At 38.4% G+C, this 17,873-nt stretch overlaps 1 protein-coding gene across 5 annotated transcripts in view; it reads right to left on the bottom strand.

Moving 5' to 3' along the window:
* The window catches only part of kalrna (kalirin RhoGEF kinase a), a 156,159-nt gene that overhangs the window by 28,805 nt on the left and 109,481 nt on the right, over positions 1–17,873 (bottom strand). For 2 of the 5 annotated variants that reach the window (XM_026909922.3, XM_026909930.3), the window contains exons 32-34: positions 17,578–17,720; positions 17,331–17,433; positions 6,326–6,572 (exon numbers count right to left, since the gene is read on the bottom strand). In XM_026909922.3, coding sequence (XP_026765723.2) covers positions 6,326–6,572; positions 17,331–17,433; positions 17,578–17,720 — 493 coding nt within the window. The other 3 variants (XM_034304479.2, XM_026909938.3, XM_026909946.3) reach the window with 3 other exon arrangements.

The raw sequence follows: 17,873 nt of genomic DNA, 5'->3' as shown, positions 1-17,873 counted from the left end.
GACCTGACCTGACTACCCCGTTTAAGAATAGCCACTGTCAGTGTCCTACAGAAGGGCCACAAAACCAACTAACTAACAAACTAGATGTACTGTAAGAGGAAACAGTGGAACAAACATTCATTAGCCTTTCATTAAAGCACCATTTTGAAAAATATCTTGTATATTCCATTAAAAACTGAGAAAGTTCTCTCTGACCTACAGTATCTACTGAGGAAAAAAAATGTTGCATTAGTTAAGTCAAGTGGTGGTCAGTGACAGAGCTATCTCCCCAAGGACTTCCTGTAATAAAGGAAGAGTGAAGAGTCTTTTTCACCAGTATAAGAGCACCAGATGTCCCCTGGTATTATCTGCCTTTCTCTCTGTTTAGTCTATTCAATCAAATTCTGTTACAGCCAGTATGACCGCCACATATTTCTAAACATGACACAGCCTCCAGTGGAACGTAGATCTTACTGAGAAATGTATGCAATTTTCACAGAGTATTAAAATGCAGCATGATGCTGGTAATGCAACATTCCACAGATACAAAACTAGATCATCTTGTTTAAACTGGTTAGAGAGAGACTGCTGCGGTATCAAGCTGGCTCTGTGATTGACAGGAAGTATGAAGAAAGAAAAAGCAAAAGAGAAAGAGTATGAGAACAAGAGAGCGATAAAAAGAGGCAGAAATTCAGATAGATAGAAAGATAGATAGAAAAGAAGAAAAGAAAGACAGCAAGAAAAAGAAAGAAAGAGGGAGAAACATACATATACATATATATATATATATATATATATATATATATATATATATATATATATATATATATATATATATATATATGTTTCTCCCTCTTTCTTTCTTTTTCTTGCTGTCTTATATATATATATATATATATTATATTATATATATATATACACACATATATATATATATATATATATATATATATATACACATATACATACACACACACACACACAAAGATATATCTACTATCTTTTTCTTTCTTCCTATATAAAGAAAGAAAGAGTCCCTGTGACAGATGATTTGTCTGTGTTTGTAGGTAAACATAGATTTGGGCTAATTTGTTTTTTAAAGACTACAGCAGCAATGCTGAGCTCCTCAGAAATGTGTGTATATTACTGTAAATCATATTTAGGATATTACATCACTAATGTTTACTCCAACCAGGAGAATTTAATGAGTTAACACGCCTACAGCACGGAATAAAAAATATTCAATTAACACAGGGAAATCTTGCCTGCTGAAATCATATCCTTTTACTGAGTCTTTCAGTGCAGCGTTTTTTGGATGAATTTTATTTGAGCTCGTTGTAGTGCTGTACCTGAAAGCAGTGCTATGACATTAAAGAGGTTGCTGTTGTTGTGAAGCGAGTCAACCCCGTTATCTCACTGCAGAGAGAGACTTCCTGAGTTAATAGGTAATGAGAGAGCACTTTAGCCCACTTTAGAGCAAAGCACAGGGGTACTGACATCAACACACACACACACACACACAGCAAAGAACTCATACCCATGGGTCGTAGATATCAGGCATCACCTTTTGTTCCTTGAGTTTTTGCAATGGGAGTACTGCTTCATAATTATAAGAACATAATATGTTTAAAAAGAAAAGGAGAAACTTCTTCCCGAAGTCTTTATCACTAATAGCCAGATTTATATGTACCAAAATTTAATAAAAATAATATTTAATAATAAAAATTTACAATTTAATACCTGATATTCGAGTCTGTACTTAAACAGCAGTTTTCCCATTGGTGTTTTTTATCCTCAAAGTAAACCCAAAGCCAACAAACCCAATCATACTCTCAAACCTGCACCTCATTCCTGAGCCCATCCAGCTGTAAGAGTTATGAAGCCTACATTACCCACCTGACACACTACAGCAGCAGCAACACTTCACTATAATCCAACTACAACATGAGCAAACGTGTCTGCCACTCTTCATTCTTCCTCAAGATCTCATGGCTCAGCAGAAAGCAGACAGAGGGTAAGAACTGAGATTGAGTAGAAGAGAGAGATTCCTGCTTAGTGTTGTGTAGATAGTGTAATCACTGACTTACTGCTCCAAGTTCACTCTGCACCCTTCCACAACAGGGAGGAGAGAGAGGAGGGGCCACATGCACTCAAACCCACACTCGCACTCTCATTCTGTTCCTCTCTTTTCTCTTTCTCTCACAGCTTCCTTGCCACACATGCTGGATTATAGAGACAGAGTGTCAAGTTACAGTCCTGCCTGTGACAAAGGCTCTACTCAGTGGCAATCTAAAGAGCGACTCTCAGGCAGTAGCGAGCCATTCTCCAGGATCACGGGTCAGCAGATCAGGCATGAGTGTTCATCAGTCTGTGTTCAAGCGGCTTTCTCATAGTCTAAAGTTCTTATGCTTCTCATGCTGCATTCTGCCGATAGTATGAACAAAAGTAAAGAGAAAATGATTATAGAGGCTAAAAATGCATTTCACACTGCCCTGGCAAATTAGTCAACCAGAGGGAGGGGACTCTTGATAAAATCAGGTTAATCAGGCTAACATATATTTCCTGTCTGTAGGAATGTTCTAGTAGCCTGTTTGCTCATATACAGCAACAACAACAAAAAATAAGAGTCTCCTGTAACAGCTGGATAAACCCCTGTATTCCTACCTGTAGTGTCAGAAACGCTGAACAGTATCAGTGTTTTCATATGAATTGTAAACATGAAACACAATATTTTCTTCCCCTTGGATGTTTTTTTTCCAGTGTAATCCAATACACACAACACTTTATCTGTGTTGCAGCACGTAATGTACAATATATGAACAGAAATTATTTTATAATTAAGGAACAAGTGTATTATTTATTGCTTTCATATCATGATATTGTACCTCTGTACTCAATAATCTTATGTTTACAGAGTTAGTTATTTAGAGACCTCCTTAATATGGGTATTTATTTAAATTTAACTATTATGTTTTAGAATTATAAAATAATTATAAATATTGTAGCACCTTGAGATTTACACTTTTTTAAAGATAAAAAAACTTTCAGATTGCTGTTATTCAATAATGCAATCAAAATGAATAAAAATAATAACTAATTTGACCACTTTATTTGTTTGTTGGTTTGTTTGTTTATTTATTTACTTCCTTACTTACTTACTTATTTTTGGCTTGTTGTTGAAGTATTGGATACTAGGAGACACGATCAGTTCAGTGTCTGCTGTCTCCAAAGGAAATGTTCTGTCAGTTACATATTTGCATTTTAAGAGGTTTGCACAGACAAAGTGGTTTCATTTTGTCAGTGTCCTTCTCCTGCCATATAGCCCAGATAGTTCTGCACCCACCACACTGGCCTAGATAAGAGCGTACACCCCTATTATACAGTCTCTCTCTCTCTCTCTCTCTCTCTCTCTCTCTCACTCACACACACACACACACACACACACACACACACACACACTCACATACAGAAGGGTAAACTGCCCTCAACCATGGAGAAGGAGCAACACAGGAAGCTGCTGCTACAATTAGGCCATTTCTCAGCTAGTAGCCCTACATTACATGTTATTTGTGTTTGGACATATCACTACACTTTGTGTTGTTACGCACACGGCACAGATGAGTCAGACCACACACAGCATATAATAATAATAATAATAATAATAATAATAATAGTACAGACACAAGGAAAGTTAGTGCAGTGATGCATACAGTGTTCAGGGATTTATGATTATGCTCTAGGAGCGTATGATGCATTCAGACTTGCTACTGCAATGAAGGTTATTTGGGAGTACTGCTGCAATTTCCATACTGGATCGAGATTACTAGTGAGTGTAATTTGCATTTGTTTTTGGAAAGATAACAGATCTGTGGGGGGAAGTCTTCCAAACATGACACACAAGCTGGGTAAGCAAATAAGATTATTCCTATTCCATAAGCCAAATGCTGTATTGCTTAAACTCATGCTGTAGCAGGAGAAGTAGGTGGAAAAATGCATGGGGATCGTGTAGGACAGACACTGACAGAAAAACAAAACAAGTAAAAGATCATGAAAAACATGGGTATCTAATGGCACAATCTTTACTTTGTGAAGAGGATTCGAGTCTAGTAACAGCAATCACATGAAAACAGGGACACTGATACCTTGCACTGGGAGAAAAACTCGCAGTTTCTAGGCACTTTCATTTTTCACTTTTCTTGTGGAAAGGACCAAAGTTAATAAACTATTTCAAGGCTACACTCCATAAGGAAACAAAAGACTCATTGATTACGTAAGTGATACTCATCTTACAAATAGAGCAGCTAGGAAAGAGGAAGTTGTGTGAAGTTAACTCACAGCAGGCAAAGGGAATCAGGGAAAGGGAAAAGGGAAAAAGGTCTGATCCTTAAAACTCCACTCCTTTAATGTTCCTATTGCTAATAATAAATAACAAGCAATATGCTTGCTCTCTCTAACATCTGCATCAGCTAGAGAAATAAATCAAAAGTAGAGCTAGTCATGTGATAGCCGTGATTATTCACTAACTGAATACTAGAATACTGTAATTTTCAACAATTACTTATTTCAAAGTTCAATGGCTATATCATGATGGAAGTAAAGGCACAATGATGCTAATACTCAACAGTACTATATCTACCTCAAATCAAACTGCAACAGTGCGCATGCTCATCAAAGCGGATGTGGGCGTATTGTTCAGGTCTCATCAACATGATCAACACAGCCTGATTTGCCTCCATTAAGGCTCATAGCTATTCCTGATCACAAGGCACTGATGTGTCCATTAATAGTGACAGAAGATGATGAATCTAAGCATTGCTATTAAGCCATTGGGAAATAGCATAGGAGAATGAAAAGCTAGAGAATATAGCCATCTTACTTCCAACAACTTTTTCCTGAGACCTTATACCTTGAAACCGAAACACTGCGATACACTACAGCTGCTAAAGCTATTCCACTGTAATGCTTCTGTTACCACTGCTAAACCTGCAAACATAGAAACAATGTGTAAAGCACTGCAACTCTGAAATCTAATATATTACTTTACAATTAGACTTGATACACACAGTACAACTTTCGTACATGGTTATTTTAGAAGGCAAAAAGATCTATAATCCCAAACCATGGAAATGTCATTAATACTTCTAGCTCCACTCTTGTTTTATTAAAGTAACTGTTCTGTATGGCTTTTGAAAATCTTCTGAGTACAGTTTTATAAACTTTGCCATTTCTGAAAAGACCTTCAAATTGGTGTTGGATGACTATATTATCTGTTGAGATTTTTTTTTAAATATTATGTTAAATGTTAAAGTTAAAGAAATGCTGCTTGTTTCTTATCTCAGAGACACAGCAGTCTCCAAAACAAATACCTGGTATGAAAAGTAGGAAACACACTTCCTGATGCCATCTTGCATCAGCAAAACGAAATGTAGGTATTCAGCCAAAAGGCTGACAAATGTAACACTGCAGTTCAGAATATTACATACGACTGTACTGTATATTAAAATATGGGTTTTACGCAGGAATATGCCTTTCAACCAAGTATGAATATTTCCTAAAAATAGCAGTTTAAAATGATGTGGTGCCTACACACAATTCAGAGGAAGCATGTCATCATTCAGTCTTACTGAACTGACTTGTGCCCACATTCCCATATCACATGAGAAAACATAAAAATTTTAATGTGTTTTTATTGACCTTAAACACAAGGTGAAATGACACAATATTTCTGTTGCTTCAGTACTTTGACTATCTGTGCTTTTCAGGCATGTACAAGTTTTCCTGACGCAACAAAAAGACCGGGAGGAAACAGCTCATCAGACACGCCTGCGCGAGCTGAGTGAATATGGACCTGTACTGTATGTAACCCAGGGAGTGACAATCAGGTTCAGCTAACAGTGAAACCAGAAAGTGTGTGGGTGTGTGACAGAGAGACTTAATCATCTCATGACACAGATGACTCTTATTCAAATAAAGGTTTAAAGGCTTTTTTTTCCCCTCCTTCTGAGTCTCAGTGTGTAATCCTAAGAGTTATCTGCTAATGTAAAGGTGAAGATCATGTGCTTTTTGAGATGATGCTCTTTTAGTTATAATGAGATCTCACAATTAATGTCTGCTGCCGCCCCCTAGAGGACATACAGAGTAAGGTCTCTGATTCAACACAGTTTTGTCTCAAACTAGACTTTCATGACTAAATCTGATTAATATGATACACGGTAGAAGAATTCCATGGCTCTAGGTGTTTTAAACGAGGTGTTTTTTAAAAATCTGGGCAAATAAGGATAAAACAAGAATACATCTGGCGGTCTGAGACATATAAAAAGAAATGCTTCATCGCAGGTATCCTTACCTTTGCCTGCAGGGAAGAAGCAGTCCATCTCAACACTGCTGCGGGAATGGGAGATGCAGAGCGTTGTGCTGGGCACCAGACCCTCCTGAGGTGGGCTCTTATCTGTGGTGCGCACCAAACACCAGCCCGGCCGCTCACTGGGTCTCTCCAGCAGCTCCACTGTCTGGCCCGTCTGCACACTGAGCTCAGACACACAGCTCGCCACAAAGTCCTGCAGCACCACCGTCAACTCACACCCGCCCGAGAGCTGCAGACAGACACAGAGACAATGATAAAAGAAAAAAAGAAGAGAGAGAGAACAATGATGTCTACTGTTTTTTTTTTAAGTGGCAGCACCTTTTATGAAACACACACACACACACACACACACACACACACAGAGGGATCATATATCAAACTGTCTCAGATTGCACTGCATTCTAAACGCTGAAAATGTGCACACAGAACCCTGCAAAACCTGCAGAAACCATATTCCTAAGGGATCTTTATGAAAGAGTACTTGTAATTAGATGTAGTTCAACCCCAAATCAGTGTTTTTTCCATCTACAGTTACTAAGTGACAATATCATCTGAGTATAGCCTTTCCCCGTGAGGATGAATCAAACACAATCCTGTCATTATAGTCTAGAGAAAGGAAGGAGGAGTGAAGTACAGAGCTCTAAAACTCATAGGTCAACTCTTTTTGTTTGAGTGAGTGTGTGGGTGTTTGACGATTAATTGCTATTACTATCACATGATAAAAGGGAAAAATTGAGCGCCACTCCCATCTGGGAAAGAAATGAATGAAATACACATAAGTGAGGAAGAGATCATGAGGGAAATCAGTCCTCGTGATCCGGATATAGCGGGAACACACAGCATTTGCTGCCTAAAGCTACACTGATGATGCACAGCCCACGCAATAACACAGAAGGATGGACAGTGCCAAAATTATTTGTAGTCCACTCATGTGGACTGTAGCACAGTCTTTTCGGAAAGAGGACTTGAATGAATCCATACTATTGCCATTTAATGAAAACTCGTTCGGATATCACTGAACCCAAACTGGCTAAGGCTATGCATTGCAATCAAACAGGTTTGGGAATCAATGAGAGCTAAAGCAATGCGGTCATGTTATTATTCTTTAGACATGTGTTGTTTGGCTCTTTTTCACACAAAGACCAACAGAAAGCATCATTTGCTTTCTCTGGCTCATTAGCGAGGCTGGATTCTATTTACTAACATCACTCCTAAAAAGTTCAGTCAATCTTTCCCTAACTCAGTTAAATTCCTTTCATTTTGTAATTTCCTTTTATAAGCATGATAGCTGGCAAAAGTGGCAGTGTAGCAATAAATGATCTGCAAATTATCTCCAGATTTCTATTATCCATGTTTTTTTGTGATTGCATGGTTTGAACTGAACCAAAGCATTTAGCACAAAGATTTCCAGAATCTTTAATCACATCACAATTCCGCTTCCCTCATGCAACTTCAGTAGAAGTCGGAACTGTAGGTGACATGAACGTATTATCATTAAGCTAGCCAGCAAACATCTGGACAGATAAGGTAAAGAATAAATGTTGACTCATAATGCTGTGGACTTTTCTAACATTACAACATTGCAGCCGGTCATATCCTAGCACCCACACACAGAAACAACTGACATCAGTTATCCAACTTATCATGCAACTTAGCTAATGTTTTCATTACTCACTCAATTATTTGCATTCATTTTAGCAAGCAGGCTGAAGTTGTGTTGTACTGGCTAGGTGAGAAAATGAACAAGAAGTAGTCTGCTAAGTGTATAAATAAAGAATCTGTGCCAGTTTTGGTGCAACTTGCATTTTTGATTTGGGGAACAGTAATTGATTAATTGATATTCATCACTTCTCACATTTACCTACCATACCAGCTAACATTACATAGTTCCTGCAGCAGAGATATACTGTACAAGCATACACATACAACACAAACATGTATACACAAAAATGACTGTGCCCTGCTAAACAGTTGTTTACCAACCAACACTGAGTTTATTGCAGGTTAAAAAATATAAGCAAAAAAGTCTCTAGGATTCGGATTCTTAATTTATTTGCTGTTAGCTCTACACCACAGAACTACATTCAACCTGCATTTATCTGTGCTCTGTCCAGGTGTCTGGCTGATGCTCACTAAGATAGTACAAGTATTTTCGCTTTAACACTACGGGTACAAGCACACAGAGAGAAGCATTATAATTTAACAAACATTAATAATTTACTCTGGATGAAAATGATATTGATCTAGTCTTAGCTAGGCCTGTGGAGAAAGATAAGAGACTACTGAGAAACCGAAATTTCATGAAGGTGTTTATGAATTTCACAACAGGGAAATGTCAACACACTTAAGCCAGCCAAAGGTTGAATAACAAATAATTAAGAGCATCTAGGAAGTGTTTTTAGCCAGGGTTGACCTACAATGACAGTAAAATCAGAGAGATGGCCAGACAGAGAACGAGAGAGACACTATGGAGATAGGAGCTAAAAATATCAAGATTCCATTTAAAATCAGTCAGTTATCCACAAGCATCACAAACATAATGCAGACTGAGGTTTTTTTAAGCTGTTCACTTGTTCAAAACCATCTAAGGTATGTCAGACTGACTGCTTTATGACATTCTATGACAGACATCGCCACCACCATAAACAAGTCCAACAAGAGTCAAAGTGTACAACGTGAGTAGGTACTACAGGATGTGACATCATACTCCTCTACTCCTCTGCTAAGGTAACACTATCTGCTTCTCAGGAATTTGAAATTGGAGCAGAAAGTGATGATAACATTCTTGGAATATTTTGAGGTGTGACACCATGGCAGTTCAATAATTGCCCAGTGAATTAGATAAGAGACAGCTGCAATAAATATACACACATAAACCCTCAGTCAGATATTTCAAAGACATTTCACTGCTCCAAGTGGCAAAAAGAAGCAGCCCAGCTCACTAAGATGTCTGCCATGGTTTCATCTACAGTTAGTGCTGCAGCATCCTGAATAAAAAAAAATAAAAAATGTATTGGCCATTTATTGGACCTGGCTCCCTGTTGTTGTTAAAAAAGCAACCAAGAGAATGAGCTGAGACTTCAATGAAACTGACAGAATCAGCAAAGTATTTTGTGGGGAAAGCTAAAATTTCTGAAATATCTGAAAACATAAACCCATTATAGGAGATGAACTTCATAAGAGAAGCTGTAATTCCAGTTTCCCAAACCAAAAGATTCAAAACAAATGGGTGTGAGAGGGAATTACTCCCAAGAAAAGTCCTAATCACAATTCCAGAGAACAGCAATTTCATTACTAGTTAACCTTTTCCAGTGTACTCTCAGAAGAATGATAGTAAACTGTACCTTGGCTTGTCACTGGGGTGATACCATCAACCATATACCTTTTATAACTTCAGTACAGAAAGGTGCATATAGTGTAACTTTAGAGCTTTACTATAAAAAGTGCAGTCAATTTATCTAACTTAAATCATTTTTAAAGATACACTACTGTGGATATAAAAATTCTACACACCCCTGTTGAAATAGCAGGATTTTGTGATATAAAAATGAAAGCAAGATAAATCGTCAGATCTTTTTCTACCTTTAATGCGATATAGCAACCAATAAAAAAATTCAAGTGAAAAATAAACAAACATTTTAGGAAAAAAAAGAAAAAAAACATACAATAACCAGGTTGCATAAATGTTCACACCCCTTAACTAATGCATTGTTAAAACAAGGTTTGCTTGTAATACAGCACTCAGTCTTTTTGGGTAAAAAAGAGAAGCTGCCCCATAGCATGATGCTGCCACCACCATGCTTCACCACAGGTATGGTGTTCTTTGGGTGATAAGCTGTCTTGTTTTTTTGCCAAACATATCTTAAAATTACTTATGCTGACTTTTTTTCCCCCATAAGAAAGGGCTTCCATCTAGCCACACAGTAATTGCCAGATATTCCTGATCTCTTTAATGTTGCTATAGGTTTCTTGGTAACCTCCATGATAAGAATTCATTTTGTCCTTTCATCAATTTTGGAGTGGCGTCGTGTTCTTGATAATGTCACTGTGATGCTCCATTTTCTCCACTTGTCCCAGTTTTCCATGGTACATCTAATGCTCTGAAAATTATTTGTACCCCTCTCCTGATCAATACCTTTGACAATGAGATCCCGTACATGCTTCATAAGCTCTTTGTGGATGAAACCAAGAAGATTTCGAGAATCAGAATCACTTCATTTATGACAGGGGTCTGATAATTCCTTCTGAACATGAGTTTGAATGTGATTAGTTAATTCTGAGCACAGTCACATGCCCAATTATAAAAGGGTGTGCACACTTATGCAACGAGGTTATTGAAAGATTTTTCTTTTCTTCCTAAAATGTTTCTCTTTGTTTTTTGACTTGAATTTGGTTAGTTGCTATATCACATTAAGATTTCTTATTTTCCTTATCTTTCTGATATTTCTGAATCTTTCTAGGCATATGATCTGACACTGATTTAACTTGGTTTCATTTTTTACATCACAACAACCTGCAATTTTGACAGGGGTGTGTACACTTTTAATATCCACTGGGTATCTATGCATAAAGGAACAACAGATGTACACCTCAGCGACAAGGATGGTTTAGCACTATTTTATTGAGAGTGCATCTTCATGTGTATCATCAAATACCTTTCTGTATAGGAAAGATTAACTAGGTTGCAGCACAGTCTGTGTTTAGAAAAGATCTAAAAGGTGAACTTACAAAAGAAGCTTTTATCTGTGTGGCAGAGCTGGCCACTGTCCTGATCCACCCTGCTACAGAGCCTCGCGATCAGACAGTACATGAAAACCACCTGAACTAGAATAAGTCCTTTTCAAACTGTGTCAAAGTTGTGTATTTCTGTGTGTGTTTGCCCCAGATCAAAGAAAGGAACAGTTTTAAAAATATAAGTCAGCCAGAATTTGTCATCTGGTATTAGTAAGTTAGATTAGCTTTTAGCCGTGTTCTCATAGATGGGTTGCACTTTTGTCTGTCTGGTCAGGTCAGGGTACAAGGTTACCCAACAAAACACTAAATAGACATGTAAATCATGCTATTATATATTACAAATATTATAAGTTACACCCTGTTCCTCTACAAAACTAATGTTCCACTATGGTCCTATGTTGTGGTGATCTCACAGCAGTAGAGCCTCATTTCACACTGGAGGCAGCTTCTGAAAGGTCAGAGAGGTGGCCTATTTTAACAGCACAAAGCAGGCTTACTTGCTGTTGAGTCTTTTTTTAATTATTCTCCTCTCTCAGCAACCATCTGCATTTTGAAGTATCAGGTCTCAGTGTTGAGGGGGAGGAAGGTGATGTTGCTAGGTGATTTTCAGTGTCAGACACAGAAAATCCCACCTCGGAAAGGACACGCGTCAGGTGACACAGGATTTGTGAAGTTCCTGTGATGGAGGTTCTTTGTCTTGGAAATTAGAGGCTCGAAAAAGGTTTTACCCTTTCTGTCCTTCTCCCTCTATGTCTGTTTCTCTCACATAATTCATCATCCAAAACATGGTGTCTGAAATGTGCTTGCTTTGTTTTTTACTGGAGCTACAAGAGTAATGCTTATAGCTACCACTTTACCACTGTAAAAAAAACTTTCATTTGGTATGTAGATATATTTAAACAAAATGAGTTTAACATTGATGTGACACACATTTGACATCCTAACTATATTGCATGCTACTTGTTCTGAATCCCACCTCCTGCTGCTCTACACGCATCAGCCAAGGTGCGATTTGGCTTTACGGTGGAACAATACTGAACTAGGAGGATTAATTAGAATGCATGGATGACAGGCAATCTTTTCACAATCATGAAGATACAGGCATGTGGCAACAAAACCTCATAGTTAAACATAACAAAACAAAAAAATAAAACACTAGTCACACCTGAATATCATTTAAGTGCAATGTAAGGACAGAACCCCACATCTCATAGCCAAAATACTGGCCAACAGTTTGCTGACTTAGTCAATCTGGTAAACATGATAGGATAATGAAGAGGTTAATGATCATGTACATATATGTTTTTCCCCTGTCTGTGTAAATGCACAATTACCTAGCTAACTAGCTCACCACACTGTACAGGTTTACATTAGTTAGTTTGTACTTATTAGCCTAGATAATGAAGTTTCCAAGCAACCACATCATGCGACTGGGCAGCACACTGGAAAATCCACTTGCCCAGTAAGAAGAAAGCTATTGGATTTATGATTTGTCCAGCCCTGGCCACTCACCACAGAAACATCATTTGGCTCAGTAATACTATTTGAAGCTAAAATGTTTGATAAAATAACAATAAGTATTAATAATAAAGTGAAGTGACTTGTGGCCAAGTATGGTGACCCATACTCGGAATTTGTGCTCTGCATTTAACCGATCCAAGTGCGCACACACAGTAGTGAACACGGTGCCTTGCTCAAGGGTCTCACCTCAGTCCCCCCACCTACAATCCCTACCGGACCTGAGACTCGAACCCACAACCTTCAGGTTCACCTTCGGGTTACAAGTCTGACTCTCTATCCATTAGGCCAGGCCACGACTGTCCCTGTACGTTAATGTGTATAAATGTACACATCAAATTATAAGTGGAAAAAAATCAGGAGGCGATTCTGGCTTCAAGATAGCTACAGCTACAGCTTATTAGCTATTCGGCATACTTTTGTCTATTTCTGAAGATAGCAATATTTCATACAGTGTGAATCCACATAATTAAGTATATTTATACATTAAAGAAAGACTGTGTGATGATTTAGGATTCTGCACAATGCTAAACTGGTGGCATGAGTCCTCCCTTATTTATCAGCAACATTAACCTCATGAGTGATTCACTGCTTCAGTCCAAAGGGGGAATTTGTGAGAACTTTTTTTTCCCCTTTAAGCAGTGTTTGTTTACACACTCTAGATCTGTGGTTTGCAGAACATGTTAGAAGATAGTAGGCTAGAGTGAAACTGCCCAATAACACAATGTAAACATGTTCATGTGAATGTGCCTGACAGCTCTGATCTATTGCTTTGGCTCCTATGGACCCTTACAACAACATGTATCATTACTTAAGAAATCAATACAAACTGCAGAATTGAACTAAAGGTTGCAAAAAAAGTTACTAAGGGATGTTAGTATTGACTGCTGATTTTGTATTTCTGAAAAAACCCACTAACCCTTGAGTGTGACCTAATTTCTAGTTGCCAAGCCATGCCAGTGAAAACACTCCTTATCTCTCATGTGTCTCTCATGAGAATAACAAGGAACTCTATAGGGATGATGATAAACTTACACACATTCAAAGGCACCAGAGCAATGAATTTGAGAGATCACTTAAGTTAGTCTTCTAATGTATTTTTAAGAGCAAACTCGTCTGTTATCATATTCATCGTACATTCTAACAGTCTTTTCCTGCACACAGCGTGTACATGCTGTGAGCATACATTTAAAAAAAAAATGAACAGCTGATGCACAGATGTTGGTCAACACTAAGTAATCAGAGCTGAATGAACAACTTCACACTAAAAATTGCCTATATCAGTTTTGCTCCTAAAGTTTGTAATTGACTCATTATGTGGCTCATAAAGAAAAAAGGAACAAAGACCAAAGTCTTAACTTTATTACGTCTTTTTCCCATTCTACTGGCTTTATAGTCTTGGCCATACCAAACTCACTACATACAGCACCATCACTTGAAAAACCTTTGACCTGCATGAATTGAACACCTGATTTCATATAATCTCTGACAGCTTGCTGGAAACACAGCACAGCCATAGCACTAAACCACTAAACACTTCCAGACTTTTAACTGTCTCCAACATGGCTCATTATGACAGCACAAAACAAAACCATAAAGTGGAATACTTACACGTCTGCTCTCTTTGAAAAGCTTAAAGCTCATCCACTTTGGCATGGTGAATGGTCTGTTTTTCTATTCTCTTTCCTTTCTGCTCTGCACCTCTGTGTTCTTCTTTCTCTCCTGTGTCTCCCTCTCTCTCCCTCTTTCGCTCTCTCTCTCTCTCTCTCTCTCTCTCTCTCTCTCTCTCTCTCTCTGATCTGAGGTTGGTGACAGATTCTGATTGGCTGGGACCAACAGGTTTCCAAGAAGTTCTGCAAACCTGAAAACTGTCACAACTGAGTATGCATAAGCCTGAACTACATGTGCACTATAACTGTGTGTATGTGTACACACATACACACACACAGTCATAGCGTGTGTGTGTGTGTGCGGGTGTGTGGGTGTAAACACTCTGCCTGGTTATAACCTCTAGTGCTCTTTGTGATAGGTGTGTGTCTTTAAAGCAGCTGTGCTCTGATGGCAGTAGCATGCACATGGTCTTGTGACATGAGGATACACTGGTGTGAGGGGAGAATAGCTTTATTATCCTGGCACTCAAAGTCGTACTAGTCCACATTTCTAAAGAGTACAACATCAGATAAAGAACTCTACTATGTACAGTCTAAATTAAAAAACCTCAACATTGGGGAAATACCATAATTTAGATTAAAAGGTGAAGAATTTATTGTACACAAATAACCACAAACCTGGGACCAGACAATTTCTCATTAGAAAGCTTGCCTTATATGATAAATCCACCAGTTTACATTTACTTTATTCAATTTTACCAAGTAATGCAGTCAGTCAGATTGTCCTATCCTGTGAAAACTGTGCACGTGTTTCCAGCTTGCTGACTTTTGTTGATGGTGACATTAGAAATATTAGAAACTTAAAAAATTTTTTTAATTGTTTCCCTTTGTCTGTATTAATGCACTTAACTAACTCTCCATACGTTATTACTTTACATTACACAATTAGGTTTCCAAGAAAACTCAAACATGGGACTGAGCAGCACACTAGAGCTAATTATTTACACGCTGGATGAGATGCCACTCCTTCACAGTGCAACATACGCACGCCCACACCCATTCACAGCTGACATTCACACTTTAGAGTAGCCAATCCACCTACCTATGAACTCCACACAGACAGAAACCTGAACTCAGGATCAAACTCTGGACCCTGGAGCTGTGAAGGACCAACACCACCTGCTGTACCACTGTGCTTCAGAATTCTTCTACATATATCATTTATTCCATATAATCTCTGGATGGAGCAAAGTAGTGACAAGACAGGTTTAAACCTGAAGTATATGTATGATATGGCATATAGGGTACTAATAGGGAGGAAAAACTTAAATGTCTAATAGACTACAAGTATATAGCACATCACTGATGGCAAGTCTGGTTAAAAAAGGAAAAGCAAACAGCATAAGATGAGTTTATCAGTTACAAATCATCTGCTACTTGTGCAGGTTGATGCATAAACATATATTCATCAGCAAGAAGTTGTATAATGCCATGGTTCATGGAACTGTATAATTTTTCACAATTCAGGACATGAGAGATTTGAAAGAAATGAACGAGATCCTGTCTGACTAGTAATGGGTCTGTGCCTGTTCATTTCCTCAATGGAACCATAGCTCCAATTAATGGTAAGTGGAAAACCATAGAAAGAAAACGTCTCATGTGTGCTATGGAGCCTGACTGGGCGTCTTTGTCTACTTGCTGGACCACAAGTTTTAAAGACAGCAGAAAAACAGCCCATGTCTGGAGTTTTGAGAATGTTTACCTCCAAAAACCAAGACTGAAGATTTGGGATATGTAGGGAGATGGATGTAGGCTGGGCATCTGAGTGGTCTGGAAAATCCACAGTGAACTGAGAAAATAACTGTTTCTGAACCCAAACAGAGTGAGCACGTTTAGAGAACAATTGACAAAGTGGAGCTCGTAAAAATCAACAAAAGCTGACAAAAACAGCCACAGGGTCTTAATGTGACTTTAACGGATTTCTTTTTGTAAAACTACAACTAAAACATATCATAAAATCTCTCTCTTGACCCTGTGTGTCTGAACACCGTCCTATTTTGTGTTTATATTCAAAGGATGCACTGTATCACCTTAAATTAGATGCAACAAGAGGCCATTGTTACCTGTCTCTCTAACCATCACTCATCACAACCATATCATGGAGTAAAGTAGAATCATGGCTCTAATGTAACTGAGATCTAAATATAAAGCCGGCTCATGATATTGTAGATGAGTGTACACATGCATTAGTATCTATTTGTTAAACTGCACTTGAGTTTCAAGTAGAAAGAAAATACAATTTCAGCAGAATCAGTACACAAAGAACAACAGGACAGAAAAGACCAAACCTGCCCACAGACTTGTCTGGAGGACACAGCAGGGGAAAATAATACTCCCACATGGCAAGTGTGCAAGTGTTTGCTGCTGTTGTCAAGTGTGAAAGAAATGCATGTGGGTTTATTTACCTCCAGCAAATACGATGTACTGACATTTCACCAACAAAGCAGAGCAACAGGAAAACGACAGCATGAGAACACTCACACACACTCAACATGCCCTTAACATTGAGAGTGCGAGTTGTAGTCATCTCATAGACACAAACAATAAATGCGCGCGCGCGCACACACACACACTCCTCCTGTAAGTAATACTAATATCATGCTCAAATAAACCGTGGCCTTCAGAAGAAAGCAGTGTACATGGATCTTACTTTGATTTCACAGGGCCTCTCATAATTCCTTGAGGAACGACAAAAAGCAGCACACAACCTAAACAGACTTTTCATAATTTAACATGATTATTTGGCACTCTATATACAAAGTGCCATCATGGCTACCATTCTTACTTAGCCATAGTACCACCCCTGCTCAAGACTTAAGAAAAGGGCAGGAAACCCTGTTTCCTATCCACCTGTCAATCAAAAGTCACATTGCCCTTTTTAGGGGTGGGCTCACCAAATTTTCTTCTGAATTCTAAAATGATCCTAAAGTGCGATGTCTTAGGTTAATTTATCTTGAACTTTCTCTCACTTGCAGGGAGACTATCTTGCAGGTCCTCATGCAGTGCAAATGGGCTGACTGTAGACTGAAGGAGACAGTGAGCACAGAAACATGCTGAGTTTCTACCTTGTCACTGTCTGCTGTGTTCTGAGAGGTTCGAGAGGCAATGGAGATGGTGTCTGGCTGACTGCTTCCATCTCCCTGACTGTCAGCGTCCTCTCCAATTTCTCTGCATAGACACACACAAACAAATAAATATTACACAACAGTTGCTGCTATACCTATATCTGTGCCAGCTGTAGTGTAAATGCTTTTAAAGCACACACAGAGATGCTCAGATGATTGAAAGGACACAGCCTAAGTGAAGTCTAACCTCTTGCTGTTGTTGCGTGGCTTGGCCGGGGTTTTGGGTATCGGTATAGGCTCCTTTAGTGCCCCCTTCAGGTGAATGATCCTCTCCTGAATAACCTCCCGAATGTTCTTTATCCACTCCTGCTTCACCTCGATGCTGGACGCCTGTGGAATAAGTTGAACAAAAATGGCTTTTAGTGGTAATCTTGCTGCTATTTTATTGAATAAATATGCACAAAACTAGAAAATGCACTCCAGTAATATTTGGCTTTGTAATATCATTGACCTAGGAATTGTAATATTTACGCATATCTCCTA

This window comes from Pangasianodon hypophthalmus, chromosome 5 (genome assembly GCF_027358585.1).
Source record: "Pangasianodon hypophthalmus isolate fPanHyp1 chromosome 5, fPanHyp1.pri, whole genome shotgun sequence".
Lineage (NCBI taxonomy): Eukaryota > Metazoa > Chordata > Actinopteri > Siluriformes > Pangasiidae > Pangasianodon > Pangasianodon hypophthalmus.
Note: the sequence above shows the minus strand (reverse complement) of the source record. Positions and strands in the feature narration are given on the sequence as shown.